General features: G+C 41.0%; 1 protein-coding gene across 6 annotated transcripts in view; it reads left to right on the forward strand.

The window, feature by feature from the left end:
* Positions 1 to 20,395, forward strand: part of LOC124009151 (5'-AMP-activated protein kinase subunit gamma-2-like) — a 37,545-nt gene extending 17,150 nt beyond the window's left edge. For 4 of the 6 annotated variants that reach the window (XM_046320668.1, XM_046320669.1, XM_046320670.1 and 1 more), the window contains 13 exons: positions 9,391 to 9,617; positions 11,611 to 11,671; positions 12,484 to 12,590; positions 13,007 to 13,088; positions 13,734 to 13,792; positions 13,907 to 13,952; positions 14,036 to 14,090; positions 14,219 to 14,345; positions 16,751 to 16,916; positions 17,030 to 17,067; positions 17,186 to 17,332; positions 17,610 to 17,703; positions 18,502 to 20,395. In XM_046320668.1, the coding sequence (XP_046176624.1) occupies positions 9,391 to 9,617; positions 11,611 to 11,671; positions 12,484 to 12,590; positions 13,007 to 13,088; positions 13,734 to 13,792; positions 13,907 to 13,952; positions 14,036 to 14,090; positions 14,219 to 14,345; positions 16,751 to 16,916; positions 17,030 to 17,067; positions 17,186 to 17,332; positions 17,610 to 17,703; positions 18,502 to 18,533 (1,241 nt within the window). In that variant the 3' untranslated portion in view covers positions 18,534 to 20,395. Of the gene's footprint in view, positions 1 to 9,390; positions 9,618 to 11,017; positions 11,153 to 11,610; positions 11,672 to 12,483; positions 12,591 to 13,006; positions 13,089 to 13,733; positions 13,793 to 13,906; positions 13,953 to 14,035; positions 14,091 to 14,218; positions 14,346 to 16,750; positions 16,917 to 17,029; positions 17,068 to 17,185; positions 17,333 to 17,609; positions 17,813 to 18,501 lie in introns of those variants that run through there. The other 2 variants (XR_006834232.1, XM_046320672.1) reach the window with 2 other exon arrangements.
* Positions 20,396 to 20,803: the final 408 nt, after the last annotated feature.

Consider the following 20,803-nt stretch of genomic DNA (forward strand, 5'->3'; position numbering starts at 1 on the left):
TAATGGACAGAAAATGTGCTTATCTTTCAAAAATAAGGACATTTCTCAGTGACTCCAAACTTTTGAACGTGTGTGTGTGTACAGGCCTAAGGTTGAGACAATAAGAAAACAGTGGCAGAATAAATTTAACTACACCTTTTTGTTTCATTACAAAACCGGAGAGCAACATCTGTCTGGTGAAGTCCACAAAACATATTCATGGTCAAGCAAGTGAATGTTTCCACTAAACAACTATGGATTTAGAACCATTTAGAGTTACCGCAAGTCACAAAGAAAACAAGTGCCGTTTCTGCTATTCAAGCATAATTTCAACATCATCTAATATGCCTATGCTTCGTCTAATACAGTGACAACTAAAAGATACCATAAACTATTTAGTCCAAACAACGTAAGCTAAATATGATGCGGCTGTCCCTGGCACTGATGTGTACGCATGCAAGTAGAACACGTGTTGACCCGCCCTACTTGTGGAGAGATGGCAATTCCATTATTTTTCTTGTTGCCTAAACACGCTTTTAGTTTTTGTTTCCCTAGGCTACCTAGCTAAAACACTTGCCCGCTAGCCTAACTTCCTTTTCATGATCCACCAGGCCAGCTAATTAACATTAGCATACCAAATCTAGCTTCCATCCTCTCAGGCCAGGGGCACAATGTATTAATTTGTAGTTGGATCAGAATCACTGTTACTATCATTGGCAAGTACAGAGAATTAAGTAAAACCACAAGTCCAAATCCATATCTTCATCCATGGCTAATTTAGGTTAGGGACTATTTTGGTTAGCTAGCTAGCTAGCTAGCTGAGGAGGACAATGACACAACGAGATGCAGCAATTCAAGTTTTTTTCTGTCAATTAATTTTGGCTTCTGATGTGATTGATGTGATTGGTGTGAATGCCACAAGCAGCAACAATGTCATTGTTTTGACCAGACCGCATCAGATAGATTGACTACACATACTGAGACAGGGGGACACTGTTTTCAGCCTCTTGCAAATTGAAGGACTTTTATAAAACACAGTGACGAAGGACACATTATTGGTATGTTTCTTCTTGGTCAACATGGCTTCCCTTGAAAACCATGCATATATACTGCAGAAAGCTAACACAATATCATGCCCCGTCACCTTATTATTTCGGCCACTTACATAACGAGCAAGTTTAAGTTAGGGGTTTCATTAACGCAGAAATCTTTGTTTTTCACACAGAAAAAAGATCAAATGTATAAATATCCTGCTGCGTTTTGTAAACGCAGATCTGAAATGCTTATTGTAAATGTGTGTGGTCCGCATCAGACACATTTTGTGCTTCAGTTGCACTTTTCCACTCGGATGACAATTCACAAACGGGCATTCTCTCAGCAGACAGAGCTCTGACTTATATATATGTAGCTACGTTTTGCTGCTACTTTTCTCACTGTAGCCAGCCTACTTTTCTCACTGTAGCCAGCCTACTTTTCTCACTTTAGCCAGCCTACTTTTCTCACTGTAGCCAGCCTACTTTTCTCACTGTAGCCAGCCTACTTTTCTCCGGTAAAATGCCAGATTCACTTTTAAACAAAACAATTGGAAATGTATCTGGCTACATTCTTTCTATGATAAAGATTAGAAATATGATGCCCATGCATTTTTTTTCTGAAAAAAGATCTTGCTTTTTCTTTGCAAGGTAATATACTTGTGTGGATGCCAGCCAAATAGTGTTGCACTTCTGTTGTCATCTGATGACGACAATTAAGCTATTTTCTGCAGAACATGTTGCACTAATGTATTTTCTGTGTAGCAAAACTATAGTTGCACGTCCTTGATCACTCTATTGAAGCAAAGAGAACTTGATATTCAATAAACGTTCAATAAACATGACCCCTGTCAATACTCAACTGGACTCTCCTGCTCCAGGAGAATCCTCTACTGATTCAATAGTAGTACAGTATCAACAGCATCCATTTTGTAACAAGTGCAGTAAGGTAGACATCACTCTGACCCCCTGTTTATCTGGACAGTAAAAACAGCATTCATTTTGTAATTAACACAGCACCTACATACAGGGCTGCTGACAGCTGAGGTATTTATGGCTGGTGTCCCTCAGGTTTTAGAGAGGGGGCTCTCGTTTCAGTCGCATAAAACGCCTAAAGTAGAGAGGATTAGTGTGTTGAGTGAAGCAGTAGCCAGGCAAATGGGCAGGTAACTAAGACTGCAGAAATGGCTGTTTTCTTGGAGCGTTATACATTTGTGAATAGATTGTAGGAATACAATTTAACAACAAAAATACAGTGAGGATATGAGAAATAGCCTAGCGGTTAGAGCGTTGGGCCAGTAACCGAAAGGGCGCTAGTTTGACTCCCAGAGCCAACAAGGTGAAAAATTTGATGTGCCCTTGAGCAAGGCAATTAACTGTAATTGTGGAGACCTTGGCCGTGACCCTACTCTGAGTGGGATATGGAAAACACACATTTCCAATTCACACATCTGTACATGTGAAATAGGACAAATGTAGGCACCCACATTATTATTATTATTATTAAATATGACAATTTCTGGATATATTATTTCTTCTTAAAATGTGAGTATGAAATATACTTCCAGTACTGTATAAAAAAACACAACAGTAAACCAACCTGTTTTGACTTTTTATATCAACTCCTAAATCAAGATATAGATTGATCTAAAAAAAAATCTGGAATAAATAGAATGGTAATTCATAGTCCTTCTACTTGAACATGGTGATAATCCAACTCTGTTATTCTTTGCCCACATTGGCTAGTCTCGGTGGAATCGTCGCTGCTCTATTTTGGAACGTTAAACTATATGAAAATAGACAGTGGCCCGGCTGGCGGTGGCGCCTCTCCTTCCAGAGTCTCGGGGAGAGGGCAGCCTGGTATCAAATGTCAGTCGGTGGTGCATCAGGAGACATGATGCTTGAGTCAATACATTGCATTCAGTGCAAAAACATATGTGGCAGACAAACATATACAGATGTATTGCCAGCAGCATACCACCCTGCATCCCACTGCTGGCTTGCTTCTGAAGCTAAGTAGGGTTGGTCCCTGGATGGGAGACCAGTTGCTGCTGGAAGTGGTGTTGGAAGGCCAGTAGGAGGCGCCCTTTCCTTTGGTCTAAAGAAATATCTCAATGATTGGGGACATTGCCCTGTGTAGGGTGCTGTCTTTTGGATGGGACGTTAAACGGGATGTCCTGACTCTCTGTGGTGACCAAAGATCTCATGGCATGTATTGTAAGAGTAGGGGTGTTAATTCCGGTATCCTGGCTAAATTCCTAATCTTGTCTTCATACTTTCACAGTTTACAATTGGCCTGTTCACTCCCCTCACCCCCCCCTCTCCCCTGTAACTATTCCCCAAGTTGTTGCTGTAAATGAGAATATGTTCTCAGTCAACTTACCTGGTAAAATAAGGGTTCAATAAAAATTAAAAATTAAAATATATATATATGTGTTTCTAGAACTGCAAGACCATTGTGTCCAATTGAGGTCAAACATGCTTTTGGGCCGATTTGACTTAAAATTTCATATGCCAGGTCATGACGGTCCCGCGGTCACATGTATAATTTGGGAAGATTCAACCCTCTTAATCCTTCGAAATGGCCCTTACAACCCCCAATTAAGTCAATTATTTTATCATAGGAAATTCAATGACTCTCTTTAAGGGACTCTCTTTAACAATACCCTGAGTTTCAAGTCTTTGCGTTTAAGAATTTACCATTCTACAGAGGATGGAACATGGAAGACAGTGTTTTTGTGTAACTACAGGGAGAGAATGACCATGTTGAGGATGAATTAATCCACTTCCTATTAACACAGGGCATCGCTATAAGGTCACAATGGGGTATGTTAGCTAGCTATATCACAGTCCACTGAGCATCATGGTTATGTAAGCAGTGTAGGGCATGATTTTCTATGGAAGAAAGGCCTTGTTCTCTGTGGGACCAAGTTTTCACTGTGAAGAGTTCATTTGACATGGTAGGCTTGCGTTCATCGGGAGCATCTGCTGAATGATCCCATACTTGAATTGTATTTCTAGCCTCAACCGTTTTGCCAGTGTCACTCAAAAGCACCTTAACTCCGCTTCAAGTGAGGCATACCTTTCTGCCATGTAGTGTTAATAATTGTTAATTGAGTTAGTTATGTCAATTTAGATTGAAACCTAGATTCAAGTCCTCATCCCGGTTCAACTGGTTCTTAACTGACTTTCATTGTTAAATAAAGGTTAAAACAAATATAATAATATATCTCCTTAACCCTGGCCTTTTCTCAATTAGATTTGCTCACCTGCTTCTTTTCTAATCCGTCCTCTCTAGCCTCCTTTTGGAAAAGGTCAAAGTTAATCGAGGAGTGAACATGGATGGAAATGCACTTCCCCACTCGTATGTCATCAGGCAAATGCCCTTTTATAGGGGTGGATCCCAAAATAAATGTGTAAAGTGATCAAAACAAATTAAGTTAGTTTTGAAAGAGACATTTTAGAGAGAAACCAATAAGTAGCATATTGATTTTAAACGTGTGCATGTTTTTCTCTGACAAAACAAAAGCTGATTCAAAGGGTGTGTGGCAGATTTCCAAACTCTGATACACATGAGCATCCTCGATGAAAGGCTATCAAGGAGGGGAGAGACAAAAAAACGTATCCAGAACGCTGCAGCCCCCCTGGTTTTCCACCTTCCCAAGTTCTCTCATGTCACCCCACTCCTTTGTACACTCCACTGGCTTCCAGTTGAAGCTCGCATCCACTACAAGACCATGGTACTTACCTACGGAACAGCAAGAGGAACTGCCCCTCCCTACCTTCAAGCTATGCTCAAACCCTACACCCCGAGCACTCCATTCTGCCACCTCAGGTCTCTTGGCCCTCCCACTCCTTTGAGAGAGCAGCTCCCACCCAGCCCAGTCCAAGCTGTTCTCTGTCCTGGCGCCCCAATAATGGAACCAGCTTCCGCTTGAGGCTAGGACATCTTCTGAAAACATCTGAAACCCTACCTCTACAAACATCATCTTAAATAATCCTCCTCCTCAACTTGGCTGAATCCTAACCTTAACTTTAACTTCTTGTTCACATCCCACCTCAACCCTAACCCTATGGCTTGAGTTAGGGCTGAGCCGGTATGTGAACATGAACTTAACCCTGTCTGTCTGTGTCTGTCTGTCTGAGAGGTGGAGGTTGAAGAGTGGAGGGGGAGAGAGTCAGGGAGGGAGTGAGAAATAAGGGAAGGAGGGTGGATGAAGAGTAAGTAGAAAGAGTGATAGGGCGGGAGAGAGGGGATTAGAGAATAGAGAGAACAACTATCTGTCTGGGTTTATGCCAGTCTTTTCACCAATTTTGCCTTGAATGCAATGTATTGACTTGTGCATCAATACCCTTGATGCATATCTATGCCTCCAGTATTCTTGATGAATTTCAATTTTGATATGCATTTTTTTGCATTGAATGCAATGTATTAACTTGTGCATCATGATGCATATCTTTTTGCAAAAGCATCACAGACGAATTATCAATGACATCATGTTGCAATGGGTCATCATGCTTGGGATGTTATGGATGGTGGCTTTTGAGAAATCTTACTGGATGCTTGGGGTGTTACAGACAGTGACTTTGAGTGACACTTTGCCATGAACTGCTCCGGATTTTAGCCCCAGTCTGACATGGGAACATTGGAGGAAGGGGTTATGGCCCCAGCTGTCATAATGATGTAAGCCCATATGTAACAATAATTATTCATAATTTGATGGGTGCTTCTATTTGTCCTATTTTAGATGCATGTGTGAATTGGAAATGTGTTTTTTTTTGCATATCCCCACTCCCGAGACACCCTTGGAAAGTGGGGCCACGGCCATTCTCAATGGCGATTCTAGAGCCATTAGGGTGAAGTGCATTGCTCATGGGCACATCGATAGATGCTTCACTTTGTTGGCCCTGGGATTCGAACTAGCGACCTTTTCAGTTACTGGCCCATGCTCTAACAGCTAGTCTAACTGTGTGAAGCCATATAGTGCTATGTTTAGTTGGTCTGGTCCCATACTGTATGTTCTGTTGCCAAGTCTTCTATGGTTACAGCATGACAAGTTATAAATAGCTCTCTAAGGTAAGCAATGGCTGACATGACAAGAGGAACTGATGATGCACTACCCAATTTCAAAATTGCACCTTGTGCTTTCTACTACTTTCAAGAGTAATTTTAAAGCCAGACTGAATTCCTTTAAATCTTTATTTTTTATTTTTAAGTTTGTGAACCACTGCTTTAGACTAGGCTGGGTTTAGACTAGCCTAATGTTGAAGCCAAACTGCATTGAGACAAATGCCTTTCTCTTAACACCTAATGGAAAGAACACTGGCCAATATGACTCCGTCACCATCGTGTTTTACCATTGCCCTTTACACACAAAGCTTTTGTGTTTTCCAAATGTAGTGAGAGTAATTTGAAATGTTGATTTTTAGATGTTAGATTACCATCTGAGAAGCCCGTCTGTAACGTCCAAGGGCCTGTGCTGGTCAATGGACTAGAGATTGACGAACACTGATCTAGATTATTCTAATATCTTCAATATCCCATGTGGTGTATTCCCCCTGCCCTACCTGTGTGTTTGGGTGAGGAGGGCCTCCGTCCCTGCTGTCCCCTGTGTTATATTCTCCTGTGGAATGTGCCACAACAGCATGGCTATAATAAGACACCAACACGACTGAGGGTGCTGGTATTAGCCAGTTAAATGTCAGATAGTGGGGATGGCTGGACTGTGAAGACATGTTTTTGTTTGACATGACGAATGCCCTTGCAGATTTATCCTCTTCAATCAAGTTGACCTTTCTTTAGTTTAGATGGTATATCAGTTTACTATTTACTTTTGATGGTTTGAATGTTACTGGCATTTAGTATTCAGTCCCTTCTTTATTTTACAACTGTATTTGCATCTATGTAGAGGGAGAAGCCAGTGTGTGTGCTGTGTGATTCGCTCTTAAGTCTCTAAGCAGCCATTTTATTTAACTGTTTGTTTATGTTTGTACTATGACATGGAACCGTGGAAGTGGTTGGTTTGTCAGATCAAACTTTTTTTGTGTTTTTTTTCTTCCCAAAATGCTTTATCCACCGATGTTTCACACTTGTGTTCTTTTCATCAGAAATAAATGCTTTTTGTATGTGTAAAATATCACTGTCTTCAGATTTTTTTAATTCATATATTTTAGATATGTATTACGTTTGGTTTTGTTGCAAAACACTATCCATTGTTTAGCTGGAATGGTCGGTTCCTGTATAATATTTAACACAGAATTCTAATACATCACAAATCTAGCCTTGTGCTATAGTGTTTGGTTAAAGTTTGGCCTCTTCCGATCTATCTCACATTTGATTGTGGTAAAGCTTGCCACCTCAGAGGTGTTTTGAAACTAAATGTGACTGTCTCTCTGAATGAAACTATCTAGTGATAGGTTAAACCAATGACTGTATATATGAATGGACAATGCCATTGATCACGTGACACCATTCATTTGTGAAGACTCAACAGCGCATTGAAGCCAAATTGAGTTGTTTAAATTGGAGTCTCATGGAGACAAAACATACGCAGTTTGAGCTACTCTTTGGAGTGACCGTTGCAAGCTCTGTGCTGCCACCTCTCATTTAATAACTTGAATTGAAGACCGACCGGGGTACTGCAGGCTACCATTAGCAACTAAATTATCTACTTCTGTATGCGATTTAAAAAATATATTTTCTTCGAGGACATGCATTTAGTATATTACTAGCAGTTATTTTTGATTGTTTTAAAAACGGTTTTTATTTATACTAAGATTGACCACGAATATCGCCATTTTCCCATTCATTATAATGGGGGATCCTGTTTTCTGCTAACAATGCATGTAGTACCACAGTTGGCCTTGAACTTATGTGGCTTCAATGAGAGGGGCAGTCTTTCTCCCCTGGGTTAAACACGTGTCATTTAATAACCCATTCCACGATTAGATGTGGGAAAAACACATCTCTTTCATAAGTTCTTTAAACCAAAAAAGCTAATTACCAACATTTCTGAAAAGGTATATATAGCGTTTTGGAATTCAATCAATCAAACTCTTCATTTGGGTTCAAGTGATCAATAATCACCTCAGCTGTTATGTTAGTGTGCCTTTTTATAAGGCATTCATGGATTGTGCCTATAGGTGATTGTTTGTTAGATTCGTGAGTGGTGGCTTGAATGTCAAAGTGAAGCATTGCTGATAAGCTACTGGAGGTGAGCAGAGCCCATGAGAGTCCCATGGTGGAGTGGATGAAATGGGAACCAGGCTGTACACGTCACCCACGTCACTGGAAGTATGGCCTTAGAAATATGTCAGCACAGCAGGGTGGGCCTGGAGCCGTAAGGGTGTTGTATGTCAACCCCCACCCTGTGCTGGGTCGTGACTGCTGAGGGGCATGTAAGGGTGTCATGTGACTGAGCGACGGCCTCGACCTGACATAGACACTGCCAGAGCAGGAGCCTCCCAGCCTCTCGGGCAGCTGTCCAATATAGGATGCTCAGGCTAGATGATATATCACTACTACTACTGTATAATACTGTAGACTAGGTATCTGTTCTTTAGGCTGGGCAATGGTGTAGTAGTACATGAAGCTAGATAGGGAGGGAGGATAACTATATTCCACTCTACTGCAAGAATATTAGTTTTCTACACATTCATTTGATTGATTTGTTTGAAATCTGAACAAGGTTTGGATTCATTTTTGAGGTATTTGAAGATGTTCTCTGATACTGTTTGGTAGTCCAACCTGTTCCTGACTACCTACATACGGTACAGCCAAATGAGTCTACTGTATTGTCATAAGACTCACAAGCTTTGCTTACACTGCACTGTGAATATGATCCACTGAAATCAGTTGATTGCTGTGCTTTAGGACAGGACGGGTTGATATTTTCTTGGCAGGTTTCCAGGCCCTGGCAGCGCTTAACCATGCTCTGCTAATGATACATGAGGATACTTAATGATGTTGAAATCAATATTCTTCTGAAAAGCTCAATCTATTGGGGACCCACTCCACTATTACAGTATTATGTGACAAGCACATACTCTATTGCAACGGAATATCCTAATTAGAAAAGCCACTATTTAAAAAATATTGTAGTTTCACCTTTTATTTAACCAGTTGAGGCCAGTTGAGAACAAGTTCTCATTTACAACTGCAACCTGGCCAAGATAAAGCAAAGCAGTGTGACATAACACAGTTACACATGGAATAAACAAATGTACAGTCAATAACACAATAGAAATTGAGTTGAGATCACCTGTGAACATAGCAAACGCACTACAGGAGATTTCTAGGGGAACTATGTATACATGACAGGCCTGTGTGGATCAGTGCTAACTGTCAATCGTTCTCTGGTCCTTTGCCTTTCCTCCCCAGTCTCCGGCCTCTCGTCTTCCCCCACCCCACCCAGCACCCCCTGCCTGCACATGCTGTTCCCCCAGGAGGTTCACCAGAGTGCCCCAGAGCGCCTGGAACGCTCCCTCTCATCACCGCCACCAGACACCGGACAGCGCCTCAGCCTGCCATCCTCTGCCAAGCCCCCCATGTCCTCCTCCTCTCCAATACCCTACGCTTTCCCACTGGCCCAAGCTACCTCACAGCCAGTGAGTGATACCTCCTTACTTCCTACTACACCAACCTCTGGGTTACTGTGTTTGTTAGTGGCAGTGATAATTGACAGTATTGAAGCAATATTTGAGGGTTGCCAAAAAAATGTGGTTTAAGGGGGAAAGCTGATGTGAGTCTCCTAGACCTATACAGTGGTAAAATATATAAATGACTAGAATTAAGTGATTGTTTCAGCAAAGACTCTTTGTTCAGCTCTAACGTTCAGCTCAGCAGAGTTCAATACTAGCCTAATCAAGATGTTCAGATAGTCAGTGTTTGAACTGATATGTCTGTTATGTTCCCCTCTCCTGTTGGACAGAGACCTTGATTTGATTGATGTGGTATCTTGTTAAAACTAATAATTCAAGTAACTGTGTGTCTGTCTATTTGAGCTATAGAATTCTATCTACCCTGGCAGTGTAAGTCAATATTTCATCACCATCACCATTTTTGTTTATTGCTTATTACACCCAAGGCATCATGATTACAGCCATAAGTCTCTCCCTTGCTCTCTCACACTCTTTTGCTCTCTGTCTTGGTCTCTCATATTTATTTATTTCCATCCACACACACCAGGCTCTTATCCAAATCAAAGGAATGTCTCTGCTAAATCCAATCTGGAAGCGTTTTAATGAAACAGCCCTCCATCTCAGATTTACAGCCCCATGTTTATATACAGCACATTCCCTTCCCTGTGGCAGTGCAGCAGCAGTAGAGTGGGATGGGATTCATGCTGATCGCGGGTTAGACAAGCTAGATTTATGACAGTGCAGTAGTGGTTTTGGCTGGAGAATTGCTGTGTCACCATGAGGTATGGGGTGACTGGGGGGTTGGTTAGGTATCCCAGGCGTGAGCTATCAGGGCAGTTTCTTTTACTGCAGTGGGTTGTCAGTGCACTGGTAGGGTCTAATCAAGGGGCTAGGGAGACTACTAATAGAAAAAGATGGTTTTGAATCCTCATATGCTACAAAGAGCACAATATGATTCGGCTCATAGAATGTGCCATGATGATGACGTGCTTTGTAGCATAGGGAAAGAGGCAAATTAACTGCACACTGACTTATTTTGTTATTGGATCATGTTGCTGCAGTACACAACCTCTGCACCATGTCTTAGTCATTGTGCAGTAGCCTACTTCATCCCATTCATCTCTTGCTATTATTATTGTAAATAATTGTCAATGTAAATAACTATGCATTGTGCAAATTGTTGCATTTTAATGTCCTGCAAAACAGTTATGGGCATAGAAAATGACAAGGAATCCTTGGCTTCTCGCTGCTAGGCAACATAAGGGATTTCCTAATATGGTGAAGAGCCTTGGTCGTTCTGCATGGAGGGTGTGTCTCTAGAGCGTGATCATAATAATAAATGAAACCTTAACGATTTCCGTTTTCGTTCACAATGCGCAGAAAAATATTTCACTTGAGACGATACACTGCTTTTTAAATGAAAGTATTATTTTGTTTATTTATCCGGACATGTTGCACACTCTGTTTATTTATCCGGACGTGTTGCTCACTCCTCTGTTTTGGTCAGTAGTATGATCCTACTGTAGGCAACGGCTTTATTGACTGCAGCAAAATAGATTTAGGAATGTTCCACTACTACAGTTAAGGGGCGTGTAGTCTAATAATAATGTGCCATTAAAGTTACTGGCAGGCAGAGCTCCGGATATGAATTGCCCACATACAGTAGAAACTTGTACAAGGGCACTTGAATGAGTTGCGTGCATTGCGTATTGTGCGTATCAGACAGGGCTTGCTTTTATTTTTGTTGGTTATGCGTAAGGACATTTTAGTCTGCCAGTCTCTCAAGATGTATGATTTTGTCGTGGTGGAACGTGCCAGCAGTTATTGAATCTACATTGTTTTTTCGTCCACACTTTGGCAAACGGCGAGCTGTTGTGCGCCTGCAGCGCGCGACTGCTCTGATATTGGTGTGCCAGATTTGGAGCGCGTTCTTGACCCCCTCTGCCTCTTATTCTTACAGAATTTCTACGGTTTATTCGAAGGCATGCTGGAGAAACTTGACCTAAACGATGATGGTGTTGGTAAGTAAGTGCATTTTACTGCATTAATAACCCACATTTTGATTTTATTTGATTGTGTTGCCTATAGCCTTTTATTTGACGTTTTTGCAAATTTATTTGGATATAGTTCCAGGCTCAATGGTACCGATTGCTTCTTTGTGAAGTGCTGGTGTGAATTGTAATGTGAATATTAGTTACATTTAAATATATATGAATATATTTGAGTCATTTAGCAGAAGTTCTGGATGACTTAATGTAGTAAGTGCATACCTTTTTAATACCTTTTCCTACTGGTCCCTCATGGGAATCGAACCACAACCCTGGGACTGCAAGCCCATGCTCTACCAACTGAGCCACATGGGACCAGTTACAAGCTATTGAACACCTGTCGCTACATATCATCAAATAATTCATATGTAAGCCCTATTATGCAGGATTTGTTTTGATCATAACCCAATTATTGCCTGATGATAGCACCATAGCAGCTAAGTAGGGGTGCTGAACCCCCCCCCCCCCCCAAAAAAAAACTTGCAAAAGTAGTGCCCTGGGCCTTTTACTAGTCTGTATTAGTTGACCGATATAGCTATCTGTAGTGTGCCCCGTTGGTGAAAAGCACTCCCATCCTCAAACATATTCCTGCGGCTATGGATAGCGCAAAGCCTCATGCAGGGCAATCAATCTCAACCCACGGGTGCACTTTGTTAGAATAAGGAATCCCCCCCAGCCCCAGACGTGACCTCATTGGTTCAGTATACAGCATGATGACTAGTGAAATTATTTGATGTACTGTATACACAGTGTGAATATATATATTTTTCTACCCATCTTTCCAGCTGCTGAACCAGACAGAGATATTTACATGCGCTTTATGAAGTCCCACTGCTGCTATGACATCGTTCCCACCAGCTCCAAGCTGGTTGTGTTCGACACTGGCCTACAGGTAAGCCCTGCTCACAAGATGTATACATAACTTTGAGAAGCACTAACTAACTTTGACCTAAGTTTGACAGTATCTGTTTATCTAACAGGGTGTGTCCACTGAGGAACATTCTTATGGGTATTGAAGTGCATCCTTGGTCTAAAGGCATTGAAAATTGCATGGTTAATGTTCCATGAGGAGAGCATTACTATTGACTCATAAAAGGTTAAACAGTAATCATAAGGAAGAACAGAAACACTGATGTTTAGGAGCTCAGCCACCAAATCCATTAACCTCATGGTTCCAGTTTCCTTATATGAAACCCATCAAACCAGAAAGCTTTATTGTTTTATTTAGGATTTACACTAAACATTTTACAAGGTGTGGAATACCATCAATATATTTTTTGGTTCTCGGATTATGATCCCTTTTCACAGGTGAAGAAGGCGTTCTTTGCCTTAGTGGCCAATGGGGTGCGTGCTGCCCCACTATGGGATTCAGAGAGGCAGTGTTTTGTGGGTAAGGCACACCCTTCGTGTAATATGATTTTCCCATGATGTAATGCAAAGATGCACTGAGTTTGAAGGTAGGCATTGAAATACATCCACAGGTACACCTCCAGTTGACTCAAATGATGTCAATTAGCCTATCAGAAGCTTCTAAAGCCATGACTTCATTTTCTGGAATTTTCCAAGCTGTTTGTAGGCACAGTCAACTTAGTGTATGTAAACTTCTGATCCACTGGAATTGTGATACAGTGAATTATAAGTGAAATAATCTGTCTGTAAACAATTGTTGGAAAAATTACTTGTGTCATGCACAAAGTAGATGTCCTAACAGACTTGCCAAAACTACAGTTTTTCAACAAGAAATTTGTGGTTGAAAAATGAGTTTTAATGACTCCAACATAAGTGTATGTAAACTTCCGACTTCAACTGTAGATGCTGGTAGATAACAATTATCTCCAGAATAAGTACAATATTTGTCACATTTCTTAAATTAAAAATAAAAATAAAAAAATGTTGTTGAGAATACTTGTAATAGCCATGGCCAGTGGAGCATGGTTTGTTGGCTAGAGGTCAGTTATCAACCTAATGCTTTATGACGGCTCTATGACAACTGTTAGTCAATCTATTATCTATAGGCATGCATTTCTCATTTCAGGAATGTTGACAATCACAGACTTCATCATCATACTACACAGATACTACAAGTCACCGTTGGTAAGTTTGAGTGGACGAACCGATTTTAGCAAAACATTTGTTTACCATGAAAATTCCTATGTTGGATTTCTGTAGTTTATTCTTTAGATGTCAATATAGTTTTATTGTTTATAGGTGCAAATATATGAGTTGGAAGATCATAAGCTTGAGACATGGAGAGGTATGTAACGAGCTTTGGTTTAAATGATGACATTAAATGACATGTACAAAACATTTAACTCACATTGTTTTGTCTCTCCACAGAAGTATATTTGCAAGAGACATTCAAGCCTTTAGTGAACATATCACCCGAATCAAGGTACGTTCTCATAACATAACAAAGGTTATTATACAGGTAAGAGTGTGTGTATCTATCTTGAATATACGTGGATGTGAAGACAATTCCACAATTGTCTTTTCATTTGCGCTTTATCTCTGTCTTTGCAGCATATTTGATGCAGTGTATTCCCTCATTAAAAACAAGATCCACCGGCTGCCTGTCATCGACCCTGTGACGGGGAACCCACTTTACATCCTCACACACAAGAGGATCCTCAAGTTCCTACAGCTCTTTGTAAGTCTAAAACCATGGGCTCAATTTTCGGATGGCGTTAAGGCGGCGCTACTGTCAAACGCACATTAGTTTGTCATTTTGTCATGTGCGCACTGGCGTTTCCCAGCCCTAACGCCAGGTTCTGCAATTTACCTAACATTAGCACACTTCCGCCCAGATGGGAGGGGTGGAAATATTTGAGGCGTTTCCTTAAAAACATGATCCAAAGTGCTAATTTCAGGCAGCACTGATAGGGATATTTAAGACCAACTCAAATCTGGTTTTAGCGGTAACACCGTTAGATATGGTTTGAATTTTGACAGTGGAAACACAGCCTATCCAGCCGTGATGCACACTGCCCATAGCCGCATGGAGCGAGATGTGATTTGGTGACTGTATACTTCGTATTTAGAAACATAAAGCAGTCATGTTTTTTCCCCATTTTGTTTTATTTGATTAAAAACCAATCATAGCCTCCCCTCCAGTCAATGAAGTCTGTTTTGTTTTTGTCCTGCTCAATGTGATCAAGTAGGCTAGTCAAGTAGTGTTTGGGTCGTCATGAGACTGCTTGGAAATAAATCTTAATTCACCAAAGCTTTAATCAATATATCAATTTTGAAAGGGGCAAAACAGTGAGCATATCAAGAAGCTGATTAAACAGCATGATCATTACACAGGTGCACCTTGTTCTGGGGACAATAAAAGGCCACTAAAATGTGCAGATTTGTCACACAACACAATGCCACAGATTTCTCAAGTTTTGAGGGAACTGGCAATTGGCATACTGACTGCAGGAATGTCCACCAGCGCTATTGCCAGCTATTTGAATGTTCATTTCTCTACCATAAGCTGCCTCCAACCTTGTTTTAGAGAATTTGGCTGTACGTCCAACCGGCCTCACAACCGCCGACCACATGTATGGCGTCGTGGGCGAGCGGAATGCTGATGTCAACGTTGTGAACAGAGTGCCCCATGGTAGCAGTGGGGTTATGGTATGGGCAGGCATAAGCTACATACAATGAACACAATTGCATTTTATCATTGGAAATTTGAATGCACAGAGTTACCATGACGACATCCTGAGGCCCATTGTCGTGCCATTCATCCCCTGCCATCACCTCATGTTTTAGCATGATAATACATGGTCCCATGACGCAAGGATCTGTACACAATTCCTGGAACATGTCTAAGTTCTTCCATAGCTTGCATACTCACCAGACATGTCACCCGTTCAGCATGTTCGGGATGCTCTGGATCGACATGCACGACAGCGTGTTCCAGTTCCCGCCAATATTCAGCAACTTTGCACACCATTGAAGAGGAGTGGGACAACCTTCCACAGGCCACAATCAACAGCCTGCTCAACTCTATGTGAAGGAAATGTGTCGCACTACATGAGGCAAATGGTGGTCACACCAGATACTGACTGATTTTTCTGATCCACACCCCTACTTTTTTAAAGGTATCTGTGACCATCAGATGCATACTTGTATTCACAGTTATGTGAAATCCATAGATTAAGGCCTAATCAATTTATTTCAATTGACTGATTTCCTTATATGAACTGTAACTCAGTAAAATCTTTGAAATGGTTGCATGTCGCGTTTTTATATTTTTGTTCAGTATATATAAAATATTATAAGCAGTATAAAGATGAGTGGACATTCTCCCTTTTATCTGTATATTGGATCTTTGTCCAACTACTTGTGCACCAGAGGCATGGAATAGTCTACAATCCACGCTTCATCTAGATATGTTAGTGCCACTGAATTAATGTAAAATATTGATGGGAGACTCTGTTATGGAGTGTAAATGCTTTTTTTAGGCTGGACCATGTTGTTTTGTATTGTTGTATGTTTTAGTTATATAATGTATTGATTGTTGCTGCCTTCTTGGTCGGGTCCACCTTGAAAAAGAGGCTCTGGTTCTCAACAGGCTTTTCCTGGTTAAATAAAGGTTAAATAAAAAATGCACTTTTGAAAAGCTTGGATGTGCATAAAACCCTCCAGTCATGGCGTCTAAGTGTATTTAGACATGGCCGATTTAAAACAAGTTGTTTCATTTGGTTTAGAATTTGATTTGAATTATTCACTCTTTTTAGGCCTAATCAATAATTAATTTGATATTGCTTATTGACTACATTTGGCATAGCCCCTATATCAGTGTGATAATGATATTTATATATTTCCACATTGAAGCCATGCAATTACTTAGAACAAGGTGGACTGTAAACAGGTTCAAGTTAACATATTTATAATAGATGGGATAGGTCTACATGTTGTTCGCTTGTTTCTGTAAGCTGTTTAACAAACTATAACGGACTAACATTGGAATTGGAGTTGATTCCAAGGCAACAAAGTGATCCTCTCTTGTGTTCCAGTCATAGATAGATCGATAGGTGTTATATTTTATCTTATGTGTTCCAGGTGCGTGAGATGCCCAAGCCGGCTTTTATGAAGCAGACTCTCGGCGAGCTGGGCATCGGCACCTACAAGAACATAGCCTTCATCCACCCTGACACACCCATCATCAAGGCCCTGCAGATCTTCGTAGAGAGGAGGGTGTCTGCCCTGCCTGTGGTGGACGTATCTGGTACGTGTTACTGTAAAACACTTTGTGACAACTGTTGTTAAAATATACTTCATAGGTACATTTGACTGATTGAGATTCAGCTCAACTCTGGTTATGTTTCAATCTCATCACAGGGAAAGTGGTGGATATTTACTCCAAATTTGATGTCATAGTAAGTTATGATTTTCAAAATACAGCTTGGTAATCCTGTTACTTCCCCCTCAAAAAATATATTGTGTGAATTTTTTTCCTTTTAAAAAGCCATGAGTGTCTGTTTATCATGTGTATAGAACCTGGCAGCAGAGAAGACTTATAATAACCTGGACATCACCGTGACCCAGGCTCTGAGGCATCGCTGCCAGTACTTTGAGGGGGTCATGCAATGCCACAAGCTGGATACACTGGAGACCATCGTGGACAAGATTGTCAAAGCTGAGGTGTGTTCAAACACATACATACAACACAACAATAACACGTAAACTCAACAGAGACACAAAATGCTCACTGTCCCGAAGGATTCACATCCGGCCGTGATTGAGAGTCCCATAGGGCGGTGCACAATTGTCCCAGCGCCGTCCGGGATTTGGCCGGGGTAGGCCGTCATTGTAAATAAGAATTTGTTCTTAACTGATATAGTTAAAGTTTTTAAAAAAGTGTGTGTGTGTGTCTCTTTGTACGCGTGTCCCTATATGTGTGTGTGTGTGTGTGTGCCAGGTCCACCGGCTGGTAGTGGTTGATGATCGCTCGGCCATCGAGGGCATCATCTCCCTGTCTGACATTCTGCAGGCCCTGGTGCTCAGCCCAGCAGGTATAGATGCTCAACATTCCTAACCCCCTCCTAATACGACTCTTGGACCCTGAGCTCCCTCCCCACCCTGCCCTGCCCTGTCCTGCCCTGCCTCGCCCTCCTCACACAGGTAGGACACAAACACACACTCAGGCATTTGCTGGTTGGCTCCCACATGCGGATGGCATGGGCTTGATGCCAGGCTGCCTGTGCCCTTGAGCCATCCTGTATGCCAGCTCGTGACAGTTTGGTGTGGGCTTGGCTGTGTGTCTGTGTCCTGACTCAGGACCATGTCCTTTCCTCTCGTGCTACCCTCAGATTCTAATAGAATGTTAATGTCAACGTCTTACTTGACATTATGCTTGGTAGCCTTTCTTTGTTGTCTTGGTATTTTGTCTATCTGCTTATAGTTTTGAATAATGAAGAAGAATGATGTAACAAAGAATGTAGAATAATGTAAGATAATGAGTTTGCATGTTTGTTTTTTGGTAGGAAATGCCTTTGCTGGTGCAGTCATAATGCATTTAGAAATTGCATTTTGAATTGGCTGGTGCATCATTTCCCAGATTTGAAAACTGCAGTGAGCAGACTCATCAACTCCGATGTGAGCGTGAAAGAAACATGAAGCATCTTGCACAACTATCTCCCTGATGCAAATAAGCCTACTATTGTTTATGTTGGACATGAACCTAGTCCTAGATCTGTCGCTATAGCCAACACCTATGGTCATTATAATGCCAGCACAAACAGATCTGGGACCAGGCTAGTGGGATGTATTCTTGTGTCCTTACTTCACATGTCTATTCTTCCCTCCCCTAGATGCCTGCAGAGAGGAGGGCCTCCTGGAGTGAGACGGGGGCTACTGCTGCTGGAATCACAGAGGCTGTCCTACAATATATAACTTGTATTTTACAGGTAGCTGCCAAGATAAAGGAAACATTTGAGTAAATTAGGGATACAAAGTCTATTGAAAGCAGGTGCTTCTAAACAGGTGTGGTTCCTGAGTTAATTAAGCAGTTGACATCCCATCATGCTTTGGGTCATGTATAAAAATGCACAGTTGCCCATTATTTTCTTACCGTTAAAATAAGAGATCTCAGTGACTTTGAGAGAGTGGTCTCAAAGGAGCATAGAGTGTTTAAAGTGGGTGTGTGTCTCCAGTGACCAGATCTCAACCCAATTGAACACTTATGGGAGATTCTGGAGTGGTGCCTGAGACAGTGCTTTCCACAACCATTAACAAAACACCAAATGATGGAATTTCTCTTGGAAAAATCCCTTCTATATAATTCCAGACACTTGAAGTGTGCATTGAAGTGTGCATGGAATCTCTTCTGGCAGCTCATGGTGGCCCAATGCCCTATTAATATATTGGTGTTTCCTTTATTTGGACAGTTACCTTTACGTCCAAAGCCCTTCATATTGATGCACTAGACTTTGAAACCAAAGGGCTGGGCTGGATTGGACTGCTACTGGGGGGTAAATGGCTTTAATACTGGAGGACCAGCATCTCTCTGTCTGAATGGAACTGGACTTGATTCACTGTGGGGCTGAGCCAGTCTGAACTGTGGTTATGTATGTATATGAGGGCTATATACGTTTTGGTGTTTGTCTCAGTATCATGCTGCTCTGTCGTGTTAACAGTGCCTAGTCACTGAACAAGTAGATTGACAGATATTGCCAAGGCATCTTACTTGATGATACACACAAGCATGTGTCTAAGTTCCCCACGGGAAATAATAACCTGTTTGTATAGGTGGAGCTGCAATGTACTGGACCACTAAAAGTGATGGTTGAGTAAATAACGTCAGTCTATATTCTACGCTGTCAAACACAGACCATTTAGACAATATAATTGCATTCTTCATTTTAGTATCAAATGTGGCCATATTATAGCATGTTCTATGATAAGCCACATGTTGCTACAATGAGTTGTTGTCCACACCCCTTTTAGGGGCCATATGCAGTCTCTCTGTCCAATTCTTAGTCACAGTGCCTTTTGCTTGCCCTGCCCCTGACCATGGAAGCAAACGCCATTCTCTAACCATAATACATCAAAACGAAGTGTTCTTGAAGAATAAGCAAGATCTTGTCAAGAATGTGTTTCCTCATTTAACCTGAAGGAGAAATTGCAGGTGTTCATGCTTTATCTGGTTATGATTGGAGGGGTTTTGTTTGTATATGAGTAACATGCTGTGAAGAGAGACAGAACAGGAAAAAGGCTTTATTTTTTGGATATATATATATATATATATTGTATTCATTCTCGATGACACTTGGGTTGAGATTTAGAGCCATTTATTTTGTCCGCTTTATGCACTTGAGACATGGATCACTTCCATCTACAACATCTATAAATCAAAATGGTGGATTCTGAACTGCTCTTGACCAGACTCCTGTGCTGTGTCCAGAGAACACACCTCTGACAACTCATCTCTATTGTTTCACTGTAAATAAGAAAGTTTTCAGGAAATGTGCCAGAGAAAGCTTTATTTTTATGTAACTTTAAAGAAATCATGTTAAAATAACTGCAGTTTTAATATTATTTTTGTAAATATATTGCGGCAAAATGAGCCAATATAAATAAAGATCATTTCTATTCAGAACAAGATGTACATGTGCAAGCATGAGAAACGACACTATAACAGTTGTGAATGTTCTTTACTTTTCTATTTTTCTGCATGCAGAAAAATAAACGATGACACTGAATGTATTTTTATGTAATGTGTTTATTGAATTGTATTTTTGACTGTAGATTTGCACCACCATATTTAACTGTTTTGCAATCCAAATGAAACCTGTTTGGGTAAATCAATTAGCTTATTATGATAATCCTGAATGTGGCAGGTTGCCTAGTGGTTAGAGCGTTAGGCCAGTAACCGAAAGGTTGCTAGCTTGAATCCCCAAGCTGACAAGGTAAAAATCGGTTGTCCTGCCCCTGAACAAGGGAGTTAACCCACTGTTCCTAGGTGGTCATTCTAAATACAAATGTGTTCTTAACTGACTTGCCCAGTTAAATTTTTTTAAATGTAATTGATGTAATTTTTTTATGACTTCCATGCACATGAATTATTTACCTTCATACAGTATAACACATGTTTATGCACTTCTCTAATAGACC

The sequence above is a fragment of the Oncorhynchus gorbuscha genome, linkage group LG22, assembly GCF_021184085.1.
Source record: "Oncorhynchus gorbuscha isolate QuinsamMale2020 ecotype Even-year linkage group LG22, OgorEven_v1.0, whole genome shotgun sequence".
Classification (NCBI taxonomy): Eukaryota; Metazoa; Chordata; class Actinopteri; order Salmoniformes; family Salmonidae; genus Oncorhynchus; species Oncorhynchus gorbuscha.